Source organism: Rissa tridactyla, chromosome 7 (genome assembly GCF_028500815.1).
Source record: "Rissa tridactyla isolate bRisTri1 chromosome 7, bRisTri1.patW.cur.20221130, whole genome shotgun sequence".
Classification (NCBI taxonomy): domain Eukaryota; kingdom Metazoa; phylum Chordata; class Aves; order Charadriiformes; family Laridae; genus Rissa; species Rissa tridactyla.
The window spans coordinates 16,613,482-16,633,718 of record NC_071472.1 but is presented as its reverse complement, the minus strand read 5'-3'; the positions used below and the strand labels follow the sequence as shown (position 1 = coordinate 16,633,718).

At 44.2% G+C, this 20,237-nt stretch overlaps 1 protein-coding gene across 5 annotated transcripts; it reads right to left on the bottom strand.

Moving 5' to 3' along the window:
• Positions 1-1,692: 1,692 nt before the first annotated feature.
• Positions 1,693-20,181, bottom strand: TMEM169 (transmembrane protein 169). 5 transcript variants are annotated; one of them, XM_054209958.1, is made up of 4 exons: positions 20,041-20,181; positions 11,467-11,917; positions 7,131-7,565; positions 1,693-5,621 (listed from the first exon to the last, which is right to left on the bottom strand). In XM_054209958.1, exons 3-4 carry the CDS (start codon positions 7,432-7,434, stop codon positions 4,999-5,001), a joined length of 927 nt encoding a protein of 308 aa, XP_054065933.1. In that variant the 5' UTR covers positions 7,435-7,565; positions 11,467-11,917; positions 20,041-20,181; the 3' UTR covers positions 1,693-4,998. The 5 variants fall into 5 exon arrangements, with proteins under 5 accessions (XP_054065933.1, XP_054065932.1, XP_054065930.1 ...); XM_054209957.1 differs by having other exon boundaries at positions 11,467-19,414; positions 20,041-20,153; XM_054209955.1 differs by lacking the exon at positions 11,467-11,917 and having other exon boundaries at positions 20,041-20,180.
• Positions 20,182-20,237: the final 56 nt, after the last annotated feature.

The window sequence follows — 20,237 nt, the reverse complement described above, 5'->3', positions numbered from 1 at the left end:
AATTGAAAAGTTGCGTTTCCAAGTGGATTAGCCCCCTTTTATAAGTAGTGGTATTTGGGAAAGGTCTGAATTTGCTTCAATCTCTCTCTTTTTTGTGAGTTCCCATTTCCATACAGGGAATAAATTTGCATGGACTAATCTACTCAGAAATGAATCCGCGTTAATCTAACCACCTTCACATTAACAAGTCTTTGGAAAGAAGCAGGAAGGGCACTGGTCCCACAGATAATTCACTGTCTGGGACAAAAAGGGCTTGCATAAGTTTTGAGCAAAATTGTGTCCATCACAGGGCAGGAATGTGGGCTGTGCATCCTTATTTCCTCTCTTTAATGCTTGTGTAATTGCATGCCTCAGTGTGCAAGAGCAGACTGGACTAGTGGTTGCAGCTTCAAAAAGGTATCCTTGGGGGCGGCCACATGGATCCACGGAGCAGCCCCTGCTGATTGTCTCAGAGTGAGCAACTGCAGGATCCCGGCCTCAGGATTCAAAGCACTGGCCTGAGGGATTAGAAGGGTAATTTCAAGAAACTAATTGTGGTTAAAATTCACAGTTCACACTATGACTGTTTCAGTTCTCAAAGAAACTGAATGGGATGGGTAAATCAGCAGGCAGAATTAGCGCCTTCTCTTCCCCTGGTGAAATACATGGTACGGTCATACAGGTGTGTTTTGCCTGGTGCGAGGGTCTTCAATAGGAGTCTGCCCATTGCTAACCATTATGTTATAAAATGATTACCTTGAACCTCAAAGGTGAGAACTGCAGAAGTTAATGAGCTAATTTTCTGGGCCCACTACCTCCATTCTGCCCTGCCACACCAGGAAGCCGAGTGTCTTTCACCAAGTTTTTCACTGGAGGTAGGAAGTCCCCAACATACATCTGCCACACAGGGAATCCTATTCCCTTGGCAATGTTTGCAGCAGACATCACATCAAGAACACCTTCCTGGTATTTCCAGCTGTCGCTCTGGACATGGCACTGACAGTTTGAGGAAATCACCCACAGTGAGCCTTTTGGCTCGAAGATTTGTTACACTGAAGCTGTGTCATCCCTCAGCCAGGAATTTCCTTGGGTTTTCCAAAGATCCACATCTCCTCATTAGAAGAAAGAAAATGTCCAACAAGTGTTTGCCCTCGGCTAGCAGGAGGGCAGGACTGTAGTAAGACTGTGTAGGAGAGCACGGAAGGTGTCATTTAATATTTAGACACCTCAAAGGACTGCATTGATGGATTCTCCTTTGACTTACCATAACAGCAACATGTCTGGAGTACTTAGGGGTTGTAAGAAAGCTTACCAGCACAGCTGTAAATGGGAGCTCCAAGTCACAGACACACAGATCATATTTGCAGTTTAAATGTAAATGTACTTCCTATTTTGGCACAGAAGCCTGTCCCTCCCTACAGATCCTTGGGGCTGAAGCCAAACAGATACCCAATGAGTGAAATTAAATAAAAAATGTTCATTTGTGCGCTATGAAGTAAAAGCAAAGAAGAGCCCAGAGTTACGACAGTTCGGATAAGCACAGGTTAACAAGAGGTAAAACCAAGACCCATTTCAGACACACTTTAAAGTGGGTCTTCGAAGACAATGACCTGGAATCAATTATCAGCATAGAATGACTGTATCCATCCCACAGTACTGTTTTTACCACAAAGTCAAGCAGAAGCATGAAAGCAGCACTCTCCTAAAGCCACGTACATCTTTATTCTCCACCCAGGCCAGCAAGGATGGGAAAAGGGAATGCAATTAAAAATAACAATCAGCAAACACACATTATCTTTACTTTAAAAAAACATCCAGACTAGAGCAGCCAGAAACACACTCAACAATCAGAACAACTGGAACTCCCTGCAGTTTGACAGTGGCACATAAGCAGAAATTACATGTGAGTTTCTGAAAGCAAGGGTAGAACAAGACAAAAACTTGTGCTTTTTTCTATTACAACAAGTGATTATGATTATATATTAGGCAGCAGGCAAACCACTCTGGGGGATAACAGGCAAGAGAGAAAGCTATCCAGAGTTGTTTCGAGAAAAATTTGAATAAAACTTTTACAAATAGCACCAGAACTAACCCCAAGCTTAAACTAGCCCCCACCAAAATCAATTTCAGAACACCCTGACTTCAGCAGGAGCAGAGGCAAGCTTGGTTAAGTGTAAAGTAGTAGAAAACACACATGATGGATTGTTCCAGTATTATCCCAAAAAGGTGGCCTCCAAACCCAGAAGCATAGCTGCCATGGCAGAGGGAGGGGAATACGACTTCTCTGACGCTCCTTTGTGTTTACATAGCAGTAAGAGGCACAGGTTTGGTTTTGTCTCCACTCTGGCAGGCTGCTTGCAATCCTGAAAGCCATTCTTGCAGCTCAGCAGACATTTCACATGGCTGTATTCTGTAATGAGCTAGTATTTATCATTCAAGCCCTCTGTAAGCTGAAGGCTCTTTGTGCTGCTGACCCCAGCCTTTCGTCTAGCCTTGAACAGCTGCTGCTTGGCAGTGACAGCTGAATTGGGTTTTCTCCCTCTGCAGCAATGCACACTTGCCAGCCATCCTTCCCTCAAACCCACTTGTCTGCCGCATGTTGGGGCCAAGATACACAATCCACTCCTTTCACGCCAGCAGTGTCCCCCTAGGCAAAGCGTGAGAACACTTGCCAGCGGGCCTTCCTTCCCATTAATGCTTGTTAAACATCATTTCTTCTCACCCTCCAGCCATGTGGGAGCCCGCGATTTCTATGTGGAGGAGTATTAAGCAGAGTGGGTCACTACAGACTGCCAGCACTGGCATGACTTATCCTCAGCTTCTCTATTAATTCAGAGCTCCCTGATCGAAACAGCATTTCACTGCTTGAAACGGTCCCAGGCATACGTCAGCCTCTTTGAACCCCACTGAATTACCTGCCATTGTCTCACAGGTTGGGGTCTATTCTATGTCTTTTTTCTTTTTTTTTTTTTTTTTCTGGAAGTTGGTCATTGCTTTTAAAGACTTAGCCAGTAAAAGCTGAAAGTTGTGCATCAGGAAGCAGCAAACACAGCCTCGCTGTACCTGCGCCTAGGGAGCACCTCTGCTTTGTCAGTGAAGTGTGGGGCCAAGCCTGTTCTTGATATTTGGCTTGTACACTATTCACGCTGTTAATCCTCAAGCCAGCACTAAGAGGCTGCTTTGGCTGGACCTCCCAGAAGGGGACGGACCAAGAATGCAGCTGGGACTTTATTTTGTGTCAAGCCTGGAGCATCAGATGGACTTGTTTATACATCACCGGTTCCCAGATGTTCTAACCAGGACAGACAGTTGGCGTAGTTGTGACCTCATCCTTTAAATGCAACATGAAGCATTAGTTCCTGTGAAATTCAGCTTCTGAATGCTTCTCTTCACCATCCTAAAGCTAGAGCAGCTCCCCCTCTGGTAGGGAGACTGGGGAAGTGAAACACCTACACAGACATGAGTGACTGTGCAGCCTGACTGACTGCACACTATGAATTATCTACCTACACGCATGCAAATGGTGGGCTCCTCTGGGTTGGGGCTGAGCCAGACTTCCTAGCAGCACCAGCTGAACTAGAGCACTCAGAAAATTAATTATGTTTCAGACACGTAACTCAGTCCCCATTAGAGTCCATTATACCTCTCTCTTATTTTCCTTGTTTCCTCCTTAAGCCAAAACCCCAACAGTCAATCCAGAAAAAGAACATTCCTCCTAGTCATTTTTTTAAAGAGACAATTCAAATTTCTCCAGCCTATGATGGCCACCTCAGCCTGGTTTGGGAGCCCACTAAGATGCCACGCAAAGTCCCAAAAGGAGGGAAACCGATTATGAAAATGAGACATGAGGGGAGGAGGATGTATAATCCATTGCTCTTCCATATAATTAACCAGGAAGCATGTGTGGGATGCAGATTTCCAGAGCTGAGGCGCTAACACAGTTTGCACTGGCACTAACAGACACGGGGCCCCATTCTGAAAAGGAAGGGCCAGCAGCTCTTCCATAAGAGCAACCTGAAAAAGAGAAAGGCCATTTCACTGAGACCTTCTTATCCCAAGCACCATCCACTCCACTTTTCCGCTTTTCCAAATACAGGTGCCGCTGGTCCACATCTGCATTGCAGTGACACGCAAACTGAACCTTTCCTCAGAGCAGATGTTTCTTCCCTATCATGCAACTGTTTGCACTGCACACTGCATACAACTCCTGTAGCCCATTCCTTCCTAGCAGTGCACCTATCAAGAGATCAAATGGAGCTGTGTCCTAGCACCAATTTTGCAGCTACACTCTGCTGAGGGTGGTTGGTGACAGGCCCATCAGGTGCCCATGCACCGCATTACAGAGCAAGCCCTACTCTTCCAGCATGTGATGGACGCATTTCAGGTCAGCGTAGAGCTCATGTGCCTTTGTCCTCTCACAGTGAAAGGCTGGGCACAGCTATTGTAGTGGTCCATTTTTCAAAATCTGGCAGTGTCTAAGTAGGTAGCCTACCCAGAAGGTTTGCTGCACTTGGCGGAAGGACTGGAAAAGGACCCTTTCTAGGAAAACTGCAGGAACGTCACATTTTGCAATTTAGCCTTCACCTCTGAATGATTTCCTGGCTCCTGAAGGTCATCCCCCAACTAGAGACTTCTGCTCACTGAGCCGACAGGTCACTGTTATGTCCCATTTCCTAAAAGTAAAGTCTAACTTTACACAAAAGGACTTTTCAGCATTTCTCTCTGCCACCTCACGAACAGTCCATGCCCCACAGACCTGGATTTTCTCGCCATTCTCAGAAGTTGTGATTAGCTAAAACAGATGACAAATCCTTGGAGAGCCATGCACCTCCCCACCTAGACCACATGAAGCTAGCACACTTGCATTCTGTGACATTTAAAGAGCACTCCCAGCCCAATATTTTATTCATTAAGTTTGCGTTTAAATATATATATATATATATATAAAAATCATCAGTGTGTTATTTTCTAGGTGAAAACCACTCACATATGACCAAAATAGTCATCCAGGACAAAAGCTCAGAGTGCCGAGGTCTCAACCCCCTGCGCAGAGCTCTTGCCAGAGAGACTACCTGAGATATTGTCAGAATCTAGCAGCTCAACAATGCTGTACGGAGAACAGTCTTCCAAACCCAGCTTGCTGCAGAGCCAGCCACAGAAGCCCTTCTCCATATCCCTGACAGCATGCCACCAGTACCCAAAGGACCATGCTACCTGGGCTACAGCTGAGTACAGGCCTAGGGAAAAAGACACAACCATAATTATAATTGGGTAGAAGATGATCAAAAACGGACAAAAGGTGATTTTATGCCAGAAGGTCCTCTCTTCATTGTACACCAAAAAGATGTTGTACCATGTAATGGTTCCATAGTAGAATGAAACCACAAAGGACACTACAAAAATGATGGGGAGGCAGACGATGGTCCAGAGGACGATGTGGGGTCCTCTGTCCAGTCCGACATCACATTTCTTCTTCTTCTCAGGTGCGTCCTCTTTAGGAGGTTCCTTTGACTTTGCCAGTTCCTGCAGCTCTTTGTCCGTTAGTGTGACATGGATGTCCACCATCTGACCCTTCTTCTTTCCCCTGGTGATTGTTCCAGTCAAAGTGACGTATCGGCTGTCTAAAGGCATGTTCCAGACACCTACAAACACAGATAAACTCATCTACATTGGATTTATTTTCTGTATGGAGTATTTTGTGTAAATCCCCAAAGACCCCAAAGACAATTAGATAGTGCATATAGAGTTACAGATAAGTTAAAAAAAGATTGAACACAAGAAGCAATGCAGTAAAAAGAAGATTATCACGGAAGAAGAGCTAATGAGGGAGAAGACAGGAATTCCCAGATGGCAGAAATCACAAGGGAGAAGACTCCAGCATCTGCACTGGGGACAATATGTGAAGGGAAAGTGCTGCAGGAGTCTATGAGAAAGAGATGAGACAGAGTAATTGAATAAAAAATGCTATGCCTATTTTCTCTGGTACGCTCATAGATTTATTCCTGAGCAGTGTGGACACTTGGGGTGAATTAGATAAATATGACTAAGACTCTTGTTCTGGAATAAGCACATCCACACTTTGAGTTATACTCGAACACCTAATACTTCACTTTACATTTGCATTGTATCTCAATGCAATTTAATCATCAAAGTTTAGAAAATTCTTACAAATTTCCCTTTGCATTTGCACTGTATCTCAATGCAAATCAATTAACAAAGTTTAGAAAATTCTTACAAACTCTCATATAAGTATATTCGCATTTTAAGGGATCAACAAAGGCACCAAACAGGAAAGTGTTGTGATAGGTGTTAAAGTCACAAACAGACTGCCTTAGTTTCCAAGTGACATTGGTTTAGTATAGTCCCTGCAGAGATACTGGACGTAAACTCTTCTGTGGGGCTAAAATATACTTCCTCCTGGTCTTAATTCTTACTAGTTTGGAAGGAGGTCTTCAGAGGCTCTTATAAGGAGGCTGAGCAGTTTGAAGTGGTCCACAAAAATAGGAAGGCAGCAGATAAGCCATCAGGATTGGGGTTGGGATCATGGGGGAATCTGGTGCAGCTGATGGACCAGGAGCATGCATTCACATTTAAGCCCCTCTCGGCCTGCACTGCTGACTCACAAGAGGATTAGCCATAGGAACTGCTTCCCACACTTCTCCCTGCAAGGGTATCCAGGACAGACATCAGAAGTGAAAGTGGCTCCAAGATGCCCCACAATGACCTTACCAAATAATCGCTCTTAAAGAGGAAGCTGTCCTGAGAATATGCAAACAGAAGGCAACAGCAAATCCTAGATAATGAGTAAAACCCCCTATCACAGGTAAAGGCACTAAATCCATCTGCTTCTATTCTTTCACTTAACAGGCAGTTGGTTTAGGCATGGATGGGAACTTGATCGTAGCATCACTGGCTTAAAGCAGGCTCAGCATTCTTCTAGATCATTTAAAACTAAGAGTGTGGCAACAGCCAACCTCTGCAGAGACCTGCAGGAGAATGCCCAAATCAGCTTGTACTGTTTTTTCTTTCAGAGTGTTTTCCATGCCTGCAGCCTTGGAGAGGGTTGGTCCCACAATCACTTCCATTTGACCTCAGTACATGCTGGCATCAAAAAAAGTTTATGGAAAGTGGGTGTTATCAGGAATACATACCTTCTGCCATAGACTGACCCAGGAACTTGGAGCCTTCTTCAGATCTCCTCTCCCCTCCTTCTTCATCTGCCTGTTCTTCTTCCACTTTATTCTCATTCTCTGACCGATACACTATTATTGACTCGGGACGGGACTCTTTCTTCTTCTTTTTCCTCCGGTCCATAGTGGCTTCCCCATCAAAGGTGACAGTGGTTGCCACAGCCTTTCTCATGGAGCCACGGTGAGGGCTTTGGCTTCCAGACTTGCTCTCTTTCTGCATGGTCTCCTCCATCCCACTGCTGCTCTCAAGCACCTCACTTGGCATCTTGTAGCACTTGTTTCCAATCTAACAGCTCCTGCACTTAGAAGTCATTGATTAGACAACAGTCCCATGGATGCTCTGTTTTAGCAAGGTGTCCCACTGCTGACATCCAAACTACACACTCCATTCCCAGCCTAAAACAAGAGAGAAGGCTGAGAAAGTGTCTTTTTCTTACCAAGCAGAAAAAATTACCAGAAATTTCCTATAAAGGGTTACTTCCAACTAGTTTAAATGTTATCTGAAGATCCTTATTACTGTCTTGAACATCAGTTTTATTACATGGATACATACTTTGTAATATCACCTAATCCTGATTCTCAGGTTCCAATTGTAAATATAACAAACCAAAGCTATTGGAAAATTAAAGAATATTAACATTTTGTCCTGGTTTCAGTTGGGATAGAGTTAATTTTCTTTCTAGTGATTGCTGTGTTTCAGATTTGGTATGAAAGGAATGTCAACAATGCATATTGTTTTAGTTGTTGCTAGGCGATGTTTATACCATTCAAGGACTTTTTTTCAGCTTCCCACAGAAGCTGAGAAGGAGCATAGACAGAACAATGGAATGGCCAGTGGAATATTGCGTACCATAGGTGTCACGCTGGGTATGGGGGTTGGCCAGGGGGTGGGAATTCGCAATCACTGCTCGAGAAGTTGCCAATTTCACCAATTCACCTGGTGGTGAGAGTGACTTCTGTCATTATTATTGTTATTTTCCTTTTCTGTTACTGTTCTATTAAATTGTCTTTATTTCAGCCCACGAGGTCTTTTTCCCTTTCCCCTCCTTTTCTCCCTCTTCTCCCTACCCTTCTGAGGGAAAGGAGGAGAACTGCCTGAGTGGCTGTGTGGTCCTAGCTGCCAGCTGGTGTTAAACCATGACACATTTCTAAGAAGAGATTAAACAAGTACAGCTTACTGGGTGATTTTAACATTCCTCCACAATGCTGGAAGCAAACAGAAGACAATAGTTTTGGTCCACACACATGAGAATGAAGAAATGAAACCATAGACGAAAAAGTTGACTGATTTAAGGGACTGGCCTAGATTAGAGACAACTGCAGCAGGAGCACTGCGCTCGTCCTGCATTACAACAGCTGTATTTATGCCAGCCTTTCTCGTTTTGGGTGTCTTCTGATTTACTGCTCATTGCAAGGACATTACAAAAAGTAATCAAATTATGTCAAAATGACTGATGTTTCAAACCTTACCAAGTTAGCATTATGTAGTGCTGTCAGACCTTAAAAATATAGCATACACAGTGGATTTAAAGCAAAACTACTATTAAGATGACTTCACTGAGGAGGGAATTTGAAACGACTAATTGTGCAGGGAAAACAACCCACATCTTCACAAATCTTTGTAACAAAAATAAGAGCTGTTTTTTACTCCTCATTTAAGCAAAATTAACAGCAATATCAAGTGACACCGTTATCTATGGGAAAGCTGCCTAAGTAAAAAACATATAATTAAAAATGCATTGAGGCAGACAAATCCTGCTCCATGAACATGGAAGACACAGGATTAATGGTTCTCTGATTTCATAACATTTAAGAAACTCAGTGTGCCAAGTATTCATGAAGTATTTCGGTACAAATCTGCATACACTGAATAATGTTTTAACAACTCTGAAGAGCTCTGTTGAACATTTACATGAACATTTATATTTAAAAGAATGCACATTACCAATAGTTAAGCTTCTACCTACTATCTGAGTCATCTCTTTAACAGGAAACTAAGAAACACAGTTATCATCATTTATACCCTACACAATGCTGGGAATTTGTTTTACTTGAACAGATGCTAGAAAAAAGTTGAGCATTTTTAGATTTGGCAGTATGGTCCCGGTCTTCCCACAGATACAAGATTTTGCTGGTTTGTTTTGAAATTTGTTGCAGAACTTCAGATCAATGATTTATGCCTTGTACAGTCACACACACATACACCCCCTTTAAATTGTATCACTTTAGCACCTAGGACTCTGGCCAGTAGGCTCTATGTGGTTTTAAAGAACTCAACAATTCATATGATTTTTTGCATTATAGAAAATAAATCTTCCCTGGTGATCAGAAGACACATAAAATGGAATTAAAAAAATCAAGATTCATCACACCCCAGAAGTCACACTACTTCTAAATCACTGGGCAGGGAGTATCTCAGGTAGCTCTGCAGCATGGTTGGGAACAGACTGTTTAGATTGCCATCTGAGCTTACACCTGCCATGCAAAAATATATGCCTAAATTTGCAGACATACTGGAAAACAGCTCTATAAAATACTAAATTTACTGCAAGTACTGTCTCCTCACTGCAGTGTCAAGTGTTGCACTTCAGAACTACCTAGAAGTAACTCGGTTTAATTATTCCACTGTGATCAAGGGAAGCAAGGACGAAGAGGGGCAGCGATGACGAATGCCCTAGCCTGGTGTACCAAGTAAGCGTGGTTCAGTGTACGGGTTGTCTGAGATCACTGCCTGTGCATTCTCCTCCCAGCCCGACGTCTGAGCCCAACAGAGACTAGAGCAAAAAGAAGGGAATTTTGCCCCCCTTGGGTCTCTGGGAGAAACATCTCATCACCTCCACCTCCCCCCAAAAAAACCATAAATGTGCTAATAAGAAGCAATTCCTCAATAAAGTTCTTGTACCTCGTCTGCCTGAGGAATGTGGTCTTTACACTGTTTGGAAGCAGCATGCAGATGTGGCAGTTTTCCACGTACCATAATATGAAAGATGAATGGGATATGCAAGAAACTTCACTGTAAAATCTAATGCTTTGCTTTCTACTTCCCCCTTTTAACTCCAAAGCAAACCATCCACTGACTTCAAAGATAGCAAGCTTTGGCTATTAACATGTTAACATTGGCAAGACTCTCAGATCTCTTCACGTCCACTGGAATTCTCACAAGCTTTCGTTCAGTGTTTTTTAAAAATGCCTTTATGGGGAAATTGAATGTTTATGCTATGGAATAAACGCATGCTTTGTGGTAAATTCATCCAGGAGGTACAATAGGCTCTAACATTTTTCTCTGAGGATTAACAATAAAACTTCATGTTTTGCCTCTATGAAATTCTAAAATCACCTGATTGAACCCAATAGGCCCCTGAGACAACAGTGAGATTCCCCTCCCAGAGGCAGTGAAAAGAAAGTAGGCCTGGAGTCACAGAGAAGTCAAAAGCATCACTGCTGGGATGAACTAGTAAAAGTCTGGAGACATGGGAGTTGACTTGGGATTAGATTCCCAAAGTTCCTGGCTGTAGTTCCATGCTCAGTCCCTACTGCCTTGAAAAGGGGACGACTTGCCAGTAATATTTACAAATAACCCAAAACTACAGGCAAAGATTTGTGGTTGGGCTTTTTCTTTTTCTTAGAAGTTTATCCAGCTGTGACCTCGGCTAAACTCACAGTAGATGATAAACCAATGTCAGTTCTCAGTGTGATGCCAAAGCCTAAAGGACTATGTCAACTTCGACTATGTGAGGAGGAACAAGGTGATGTTACTTTTGAATCTGGCACAGACTGGATTGCTCCTGGAAACCTGTGTCCAGTTCTTGTGCTCACCGGGCAGGCAGGATGCTGATTAATGACCAGAAGATGCTTATGACACCTAAATTATTTTGCTACGTCTGACGTTCCCACCCCTGCTACAGCAGCTATTGCCGCTGTGAGTTACCACCAGGACTAGAAAGAAACATCTCAACAACAGGGTTATCAAGTGGTGTCAGCTCAGTTTCTTGTTCCCTTGCTCCTGAGCTGAGAAGAGGGGAGGGACTGGGCAATGGGAGGCAAGCCCCTAAAGTGTGGTTGCTGTAGCTGGGTCAGAGCCTTTGGGTTAAGGAAGTGAAGGAACCCAGATTATTCTGTTTAAGGCACAAGGAGGTAAAATCTGATGTCAGTCTGTCTACATCAAAAACAAAAACATGGTGAAGAAGATCCCTCTGATCCAGCAGGGAAGGATGCAATAAGATAAAAAGCTGAGAGAAATACAAGGCAGACGTTAGGTAGGTGTTTTAACAAAGTGGGTAGGTGGCACTTGGTATACATCGTGGAGGGCTGTGGATAGTTGTCCCACCACTGGAAACTTCCAAATCTGGAGTGGGTATCTTGGCAGCAGTTTCGTCACCAGTGCTTGACCAGAAGAGGTGTTAATGTGGTCTTGTATTAGCGAGCAGTCAGACTGAAAGATCACAAAGATCTTTCCTGATCTCAAGTCTGTTTTCACAGTAGCTGTTTATTCTTTTCTCATCTTTTCACCAATGGAGCAGCTGGGGTACCCTCTGCCATCTGGTCCAGACCTTCTGAACACAGCGCTTGGAAACACCACCATCAGCCCCACATCTCGCAGTGATGCTGGGAAATCAAACAGGTCCATGCCCCAGTCCCATTTTTCCTGGGAATATTTTCTCCATAGTTGCAAACAAAAAATGGGCTCTTGCAGAAATCACAGTAGAATACACAAAGCTTTTTTTTTCTCTCTTCCTTTTCTTTATGTCCTGTAAGAACAAGGTCAGCCCTCAGCACTACAAAGCTGTCCACCAACTCTTTCAGCCATACACCGAGATCTTCACCCCTTAAAAGCCTTGCTGTGGAGCTGCAGCATGACAACTGCCATGCATCTCGTACTTAGTGATGTCTCCCACGTGGGAGCACAGGGGCAGACAGAAATCTAATAACCGTCCATGGGAGGGAGGGAAAAGAAATGGTCAAATTTCAGACACAGCATGAAGCAGTTTATTAGCCAAACAATTTGTTATTAATCTCCATGTGAAAACAGATGGAGAACCCTGGGGAGGCGGCTCTGCAAAAACACTGTGTAGGGAAATTTTTAGAAGCACAGTCTTCTCTTACTATGCAGGGAAGATACTGCTGCTTATGCTTCCCATGGCAGTATTAGTCTTTGACACACAAAACAGGAGCCTAAAAGCTTGGCCTTGCACCATTTAGGTCAAAGGAAGTTTTTTCCATTGGTTTTTCAGGGCTTGATCCTGCTGTTAACAGAAGAGAAATTATCCAGTTTGAATGCAGACAGGAAGGAAGAGCCTTCCCGTAAGCTAATAAAATCCTTGATCTTAAATCCCTGCTACAGCACAAGTAGCCTTTTTATGACTGCTCAGAGCAGACATAAGAGGAAAAAATGTAGGCGGTAAGCAGTGAGGAGCATCAATTTTTATTTTTATAGACACATAAAATGTACAACACATAAGAAGAACTGGCACTGCGTCTTCACTCACATCATGCAGGGGTTATCTGCAGAAACAAAATAAACTCTGTGCTTTAGAAGCACTGTGAGTTACCCAGGATGGGGAAGAGATAAGGGGAAACTTACCCCAGAGACCTACCTTGAAAGAGAGCTCCCCAGCCACGGATCCTCCTTTGCCTGCTCCTTTTACTCCATAGTCTCCCCACCCCTAATCCCTTCTCCACCCAACTCCACCTCTGATTTTGTGCATGTGCATGTGTGTGTTTCTGAGGATGTATGTTACCCAAAGGTTTATTTCCAATCCATAGTATTTTTAAAGGGGGTATCTGCTGGCAGATTGTACACATGAAAAGTAAATGGTATCAGATACATCCAGCTGTTCAGGACTGATCTGTCTGTCATCAGTCAATCATGTTATGACAAAACGCACCGGTCTAATGCAGGACACACAGCCCCAGACCGTACAAAAACATGTGGCAAGACCTATATAAAAAAAGCACATTTAATTCAGACCTTATGCTGGGAGAGGGACAAACAGTAGGGCTCCCTCAACAACGTAGGACCTGTTTTAAATACCTAAATGACTCCACGTAATCTTTCACACGTGCATTCTCACCATACCCTGCTGAAACAGAGGACAGCATCTGTCTCCATTTCACGGTGAAATAGCTCAAATTAGATTACACAGTTACCTCTATCTAGCAAATACTCAAGGCTGTGATGAATGACATGTTGGAAGGTGAGGCAAGAACAGCCCCTCCCTATCAGTACTAGCGTCTGTGCAGCTTGTGGTGAGCTTGACAGGGGGATTTATCTCACTGAAAATAACCCTTTTGCATTTTAAAAGAAAATAAATTTTTGTTTTCAGCCAGACAAATTCCCTCATCAGGTTGACCATGCAGCTACCGTTAGAGGAAAGAATGTCTAAGGAAGGGGAGAAAAACTACCCCTCATGGCAGTGGCCCATTTCGAGGCTGCATGAAGTGTCTGTATAACAATAGCAAGAGGCACAGAGAGAACTGTCAGCCTATGCCAGCCCAGCAAGGTAGGAGACAGCAAACAGCCAAGCTCATGGATCACATCTGTCTTTCCCTCCCTGCTTAATCCACAAGCTTCAGAACGCTTTCATTTCTGAGAGAGAGAGAGAGAGACAAGAAAAATGACCATGCTCTTGGTGTGCTTCTGAGCAGCAGCAGACCTCAGGCTGGACTGCTGAAAGCAGAAGACAGCACTGAGCACCAGAGCAGGGGGCATAACACAGTAAGACAACTCATGCCACCAAAAACTTTATGGGTGTTTGCTAATGGAGCCCCGCCGTGCCATGCCTTCCCCTCAGGAGCAGAGGGTGCTAAAAGCTCAAGCTAAAAGTGAAGGGAAGAGTGGACAAGCGACAGAATCTCTGCGGGCAAGCACTGACAGACCCAAGTTTGCCCAGTCCTTCCGATTTATGACTGACACATGATTCCTGCCTGTCGGCAGGTGGCATTAGTGCCAGAGCTGCCCCACACTGCTAAGCACCTTCTGGACCAATCCCCCTGGCATCATGACCCTGACCTGTGTCGGCCAGCATTGGCTGACCACCACTGAAGCTGCAGCAAGACTAGACTTGCTTGGGTGTGGATTAAGGGCTCACTGGCTCCGATGCCATGCTGGGTGGCTCAGGCGTGTTGCTCTCCCTGCCATCCTTCCTTGAGACACCCAAACGCTTGCTGACAGTATTCTATGGATAGAACCAAAACAACAAAAAAAAGTAGTGGAGAGAGGCATTGCAAAGTATCACTAAATTATTTCTGGATGACATTTTCAAAGGATTTTTTTAAAAGTCAAGGACATTTTACAAAGTATCTGTTTTATGAATCAGTTATTTTTATTTTCCTCTGCTGTTCCATAACTTTTCCAAATGTCACAGAATAACAACTGCTGTGTAGATCAGTATTACCGAAGGCTGGCAAACAGCATACAAGAATGGCTGCACATTTTTATTTTGTATTAAATGAAATGCCTAATCAATTTTCTTGCATACCAACTTTTTGAAAATCCCCAAATTGTACTAGTCTAGATTTTTTTAGAGCAAAAGCCTGAAGTGCTGTCTCTCCCTTGTCTCCCCACTTCTTTGTCCAGGCTGCTAGAAGAAAGAGAAATTGAGACAAAGGACTCAAAGCTTCCCACTGCCTCCACAGGGACGAGATCTGTTGCTTTATGTTTATTATACTACGCTAAAAATGTCAATGAATGGCACATGCACATTAGCCTTTAAAGAGAACCAAGGCTTTAAAAGGAGAATGACTTGGAAATGGAGGTTGGTTTGAAATCTTCAAAGCAAACCAAGTGGTTTAGATATGAATCTTGAATAAGCTCAAGAAAGGTCCCCAAATCTTGTAGGAAAAAAATCTCCACAATAAAGTGGAGACATACTCTCTCTGTTCCCCTGCTCTACCCCTCACTTCTGCATTTGCCAAAGCAGGCCATCCTGCACCTTGAAAGCGCAGGTGCCCATTGCAATTCCTACCCCATCCCCCAGGTCACTGCTGGATTACAAAGCACCACATGACTAGCTGAACCAAGTGGGTCACACCAACTTGAGCCCAGCAACCCTCTTCCACGGCAGTGCCCTTAGGCTGGGACCAGGTGTAGCATCTGTTTTTATTGGTATAATACCTGATCCATCCTCTGTTTGAAGCCTTTATATTAAACAGGATTGAAAGATGCACTAGGAGCTTGCTCCACGCATCAAATCGGTGTTGTGCTTCCCCTAAGCATCCAAGCAGATGCCTAGAAAAAAGTAACAATGGAGCAAGCATGTAGTACATGAAAACAGAGTTTTGAGCCCCTCACCTCCCTTTACAGAGTGCAGAGAAAACACCTTCTACACAGTGTATACCCACACACATACGCAAGTAAGAAACACTGGGAGTTGCTGTGTCTGAAGACACAGTGTCTGAGCCACAAAGCACCAGTGGTGGGTGTGAAGCACTTGTACTAACTCAAGACAACACAGTCCTTGCTAGCCAGAGACCTGGCTGGTGGGTGGCTATTTCAGTGAAGGATTGCAAGACCTCTGTTTCTTTTCTTTAGGAAATCATGTAGTGCTCTCACCGGGATGTTTTAATGCATGCTAGAATCTTGCCTGACTTTTACGGTAACTAAAAACTAGGACTTGTGTAAGCACCTCAGGTTTTTTTTCCTTCCCTTCCTACTCAGAAGATCCCTGACCATCTCGGTCTCCTCTCCTTTCCCACCCTGCTCTCTGCTGGCAAGATCAAGTACCCAAGTGCTTTACGCAGACAAAATGAGGAGAGACCACACAGAAATACCTGCACTTAGAGAGCAAGAAGTTGCAGCCACGCAGCCCAATGGAAAACAGTCAGCTGTAAATCCAGCCTAGAAAGGATTATCTGAAAAATACCAACACCAAACTACATCATGCAGTTCTTATTTGGGCAAGATATTTGGGGGCTTCAGATCAGAGCTTTCTCTGAGTTACACCCAGCTATAGCCCAGGAGTCGCTGAAGAGCCAGACTGCACAGACAGAGAACTGGAAGATTCCCCTGGGAGTGATTCAGGATTCCTTAATGCATTGCACAGTAAATATAATCTAAGATATTTAGACAGTATCTCCAGCAGCAGGAATTAGTTTGCTCAGGGGACTCTCGATTGGATACAAGTGCAGATACAGATCCATGGTGCCAGAGTATTAAAAATGCAGCACTTTCAATTGCAGACAAGTCAATGCTCCAGTATCATTAGTACGGTATTAGTGGGGTGTGTGATTTTTTTAGAAAATCTGGCTACGTACCGGTTTGAAACTGTTTGATGCTGATATTCTACATCTTGTGCCACTACAAACTCTGCTTTGAGTAGGGTGTCTGTCTTTGGTATCTCCTGTAATTTTTTTAATAACTGGAATGAAATTCCTAGGGATAATGATGAAAGGTTGTAAAATCCTGATTATCTTCTAATTAGACTGAAATTCCCTGAGATACCATTGAAAGTAAAGTACCTTTCCAGAGGGGAAGTCCCTAAAGAGATGAATCAACCAGAGAGCCCGACCATCAGCTGGGGCTGAGCAGGAGGCATTCTGACATGGAAACTAGAAGCCACGAAACAGAAAGGTTCTTGCCTCCTGGTGAAGATGACAAAAGGAAAAACAGCCACAGGAGAGAAGGCACAGACAGGAGGTGAAAGTAGCAGGGATTTCCAAAGAGGCCTTCTGCATAATCCCACAGAAAGGTCCAGAGAGGTAAGGAAACAAAAACCTCACACCAGTTTTCATTTGGTTTTTGCTCAATCCAGGCATTTCTTGTAATAGGTGGGGGGGGAAGGTGGAAGAAATTATTGTTGTTATACTTTGTGCAATTTGGTATCCCAGGACAAGAAAGATATGAACCTGGAGCATCCATAAGAGTGAGGTTCTGGGAAAGCAGAGGCTGCTAGAGTGCAAGCCTGATTTTTTCTGAAGGCTAACTAGCAGAAACCCTCTGTCAGAAATCATCTTTGACCTTAAAGTTTTATTTCTGGCACTAAGATGCTTTTCATTAAATCTCCGCAGCTCTCACTTCCTTGTGAGACTGCTGGCCCTGGGGATACCTCTCCCAGGCTTTGGATCCTGCGGTGGTTTCTCTCCTGTTTGGAGCCATCTGTTTTCTCACATCAGGTTGGTATTTAACAACTCTGAGACCTTCCCCCTTGCCAACATGGATTACGAGCTATGGGAGGGCGCAGACCCCCTGAATGACAGCAGGCTATAAGGAATTATTAAGGCAGTATGTACCGCTGCCAGGATTTTTAAAGCATGGCAGTGTACTGGACTGGCAGATGTCACCAGCTGAATAGCTGAGCCATAGGCTGGCAAAGCACAAAATCAGCTTTTGACAAAAGTAGCCTTTTCTGAAAACGCAGTTTCCTATTCATCTCAACAAAGTGAACAAGTTCATTCAAAGCCAAGACACAATCTGGGAGCTGTAAAAACAGGAAATCTAGTTTTTCCTCTTCGATCTATAAATAAAAAAGTAGATGCTGAAGAATGACATGAGCTAATCTCACAAATCTGAAGGAGCTGACAACTGGTAAAAAAACTACTGATTAATTCTTTTTCCTAAATGTGGCATTTTCATTTTTGAATGGTTAATGTTTTAAGTGGTAGAAATGCCAAGGGAAAAAAAAATCAGACCGTTCTTAACTTAAAAAAATAAAAATGAAGACTCTGAGGCTTTAAATGCAATTTATTTTCATTCAAATGTAGGCTGACATGTGCTGAAATAAATAAATAAATAAAACAACTGTCTAATCAGACACAATTCCTAACACATAAAAATTAAGAGTCTGAACATTAAGTTTATAGAATAGCATAAATATGTAAGAAGAGCCTTCTGCTTACTGAATTCACCACTATGGCTGCACGTAGTGACAGACCAACATGTTTTAATGCTACCAATAAAATAAAATGAACATTCCTTTGCAAATAAGAAAGTACAAGCGTAGGAGAAGATTAAAATTGATTTCAGTTAATAAGATTTTCTTATTTTCAGCTTAAATAATTTTGAATTTCAACCACTGGAGGAAAATCGATTCACACAAAGGTACACTTTGAATCCTTGGTTCAAAGGCAACCTACACAACAGTGAATAGAAGCCTTGCTGAAAACATCTCTGAGCATTGGTTATCTCCGCTCTGTTCTTTGTGGATAGATTTTGTACAAGAAGGAGCTACCCTCCATTGAATGTCAAGGCATGGATGTCCCCTTTTCTCGCAGTTCCTTATTCTCCAGTCTTTATGCCTTTCCCCTTTCTCCCCTCACCCATCACTCATAGAACCTTGATCTGTTCAGCCCCTTATTTGTGGCATTTCTATGGCTACTGAGAAATTCCAAAACCCAAGCAATTTATCCTGACAGGGAAGAAAAATCATTTGATAGTGCTCTCCGGAAAGAACACTGAAATCAAGCAAGTCATATGAGGAGAGAGGCCCACTGGATTTTCCTTGGTGGCCTGCGGCTCAGGCAGGATGGCAGGCAGGTTGCAATACGAAGATCTAGTTCACTAGCACAGATGAGTGCTTCTCCCTGGGATTAATTAATGATCGCTCTGATACGGCCGGCCTGCCTACGATATGTAGGGCAGCCAGAAACAGTTAATAGGGATCTGTGGAGTCTCCAGATTGTGGATAATAATTAAAAAGGAAAAAAAAATACTCTTGCAGTGTCACCCACAGTGCTTCACGTTTTGCGTCCAGAAAGCAATACTGTGCTTTAAAATATTAAAGTATTCTGCAAACATCAACCCACCCGGAAGGCAACTTTGTCTAACGGTTGCCTCACCGGCCAAAGACACCATGCAGAAGTCCATTCCTGTCTTGTCACCCTTTGCTGAATGAGTCTGGACACACCTTTAACTTCTCCATGCCTCCGCTTCCCTGCACTTAAAAGGAGCGTATACAGCTTCCTTTGAAACACACTGAACTTCAGAATAAAGATGTTATCTTACAATTTTCTCTGATTTAAAGTATAAAACCTTAGAACATGTTTTTGGGAAAGTAAATAAATCCATTTAACAAAAGAGACAGCGAAAACTGACTCAATGATTCTCCCACTTTACTTATGTCTCTCTCTAGAATTTTTTTCTCACTCTCTTCTCACATTAGCCATCCCCCCTAAGGCAAAAATAACAGGACAAAAATTGAGATACACACTTTCAAGCATCTCTTCTGTTGAAAAGGACAGAGGAGATGCCTGGAAAGATACTGAACATGCACACACATGCTCCTGGGCACATCAGCGCTGGTTAAAATCACCTGCAATGGACAAAGATGCTCTGTCACTTCACTGTGGGACAGAAAGGAAAATAATGTTGGCTGCCCTCTGTGTCAGCTGAATAATTAATACTGAGCTTACTGAGGGCGATTTTAAGTGAAAAAACTCCACCATAAAGGCATTTTAGCACAAAATGGCTATGTTAGGGAGATTATATATGGTATCACCTCAGCCTTGGCGGCCCCTTCCCGACAAAGTCCACGCCTGGAGAGAGGATTCTCCGCCCGCGGGTCGCTGGCAAAGCCCCCGCAGCTTTCTCTGCTATTTATGACACCTCCAGCGCATTACACTGACTTCTGGCGGGGGCTCCGCTCCCCGTGCTCCTCAGGGCGCCCCGCTGTGGAAGGTGACCCGAAACGGTCCAGAAAAATACGAAAAAACCCTCTTTTTAAAGCAGCTGAGAGGGCGGATGAGGGGTAGGTGGGTTTGCTGCGAGGCTCCAGCAGGCAGAGGCCACCTTGAGGCACCAAGGGGCTGCCTGAGGAACCGATCCCTCTCTCCCAGGCGCTCAACCTGCGGCCAACGGTCCCTCCACCGCGGGGACAGACCCCGGCCGTTACCGACCGGTGGGCAGCCGTCCTGCCCCCCGCCCCTCCCGCCTCCTTACCTGCCGCCCGCGGGGCCGCGCTGTGCCGTGCCGTGCCGTGCCGTGCCGTAGGAGGCGGCAACGACCCGGCTCTGCCCGGGCACCGCTCCGCCGCCACCCGCTCACCGTCCCCGGCGCCGAGCCCCGGAGCGGACGGGCGGGCGGGGCCGCGCGTCACATGGCGGGGGCGGCCGTTGTGTGAGGCGCTGTGTGAGGGG

Excerpts from the sequence above, each read along its gene's own strand:
- TMEM169 (XM_054209958.1), bottom strand. The coding sequence starts at position 7,434 with ATGCCAAGTGAGGTGCTTGAGAGCAGCAGTGGGATGGAGGAGACCATG. Across the intron at positions 5,622-7,130 it reads GGGTCAGTCTATGGCAGAAG|GTGTCTGGAACATGCCTTTA; the intron begins GTATGTATTCCT and ends CTGTGTTTGTAG.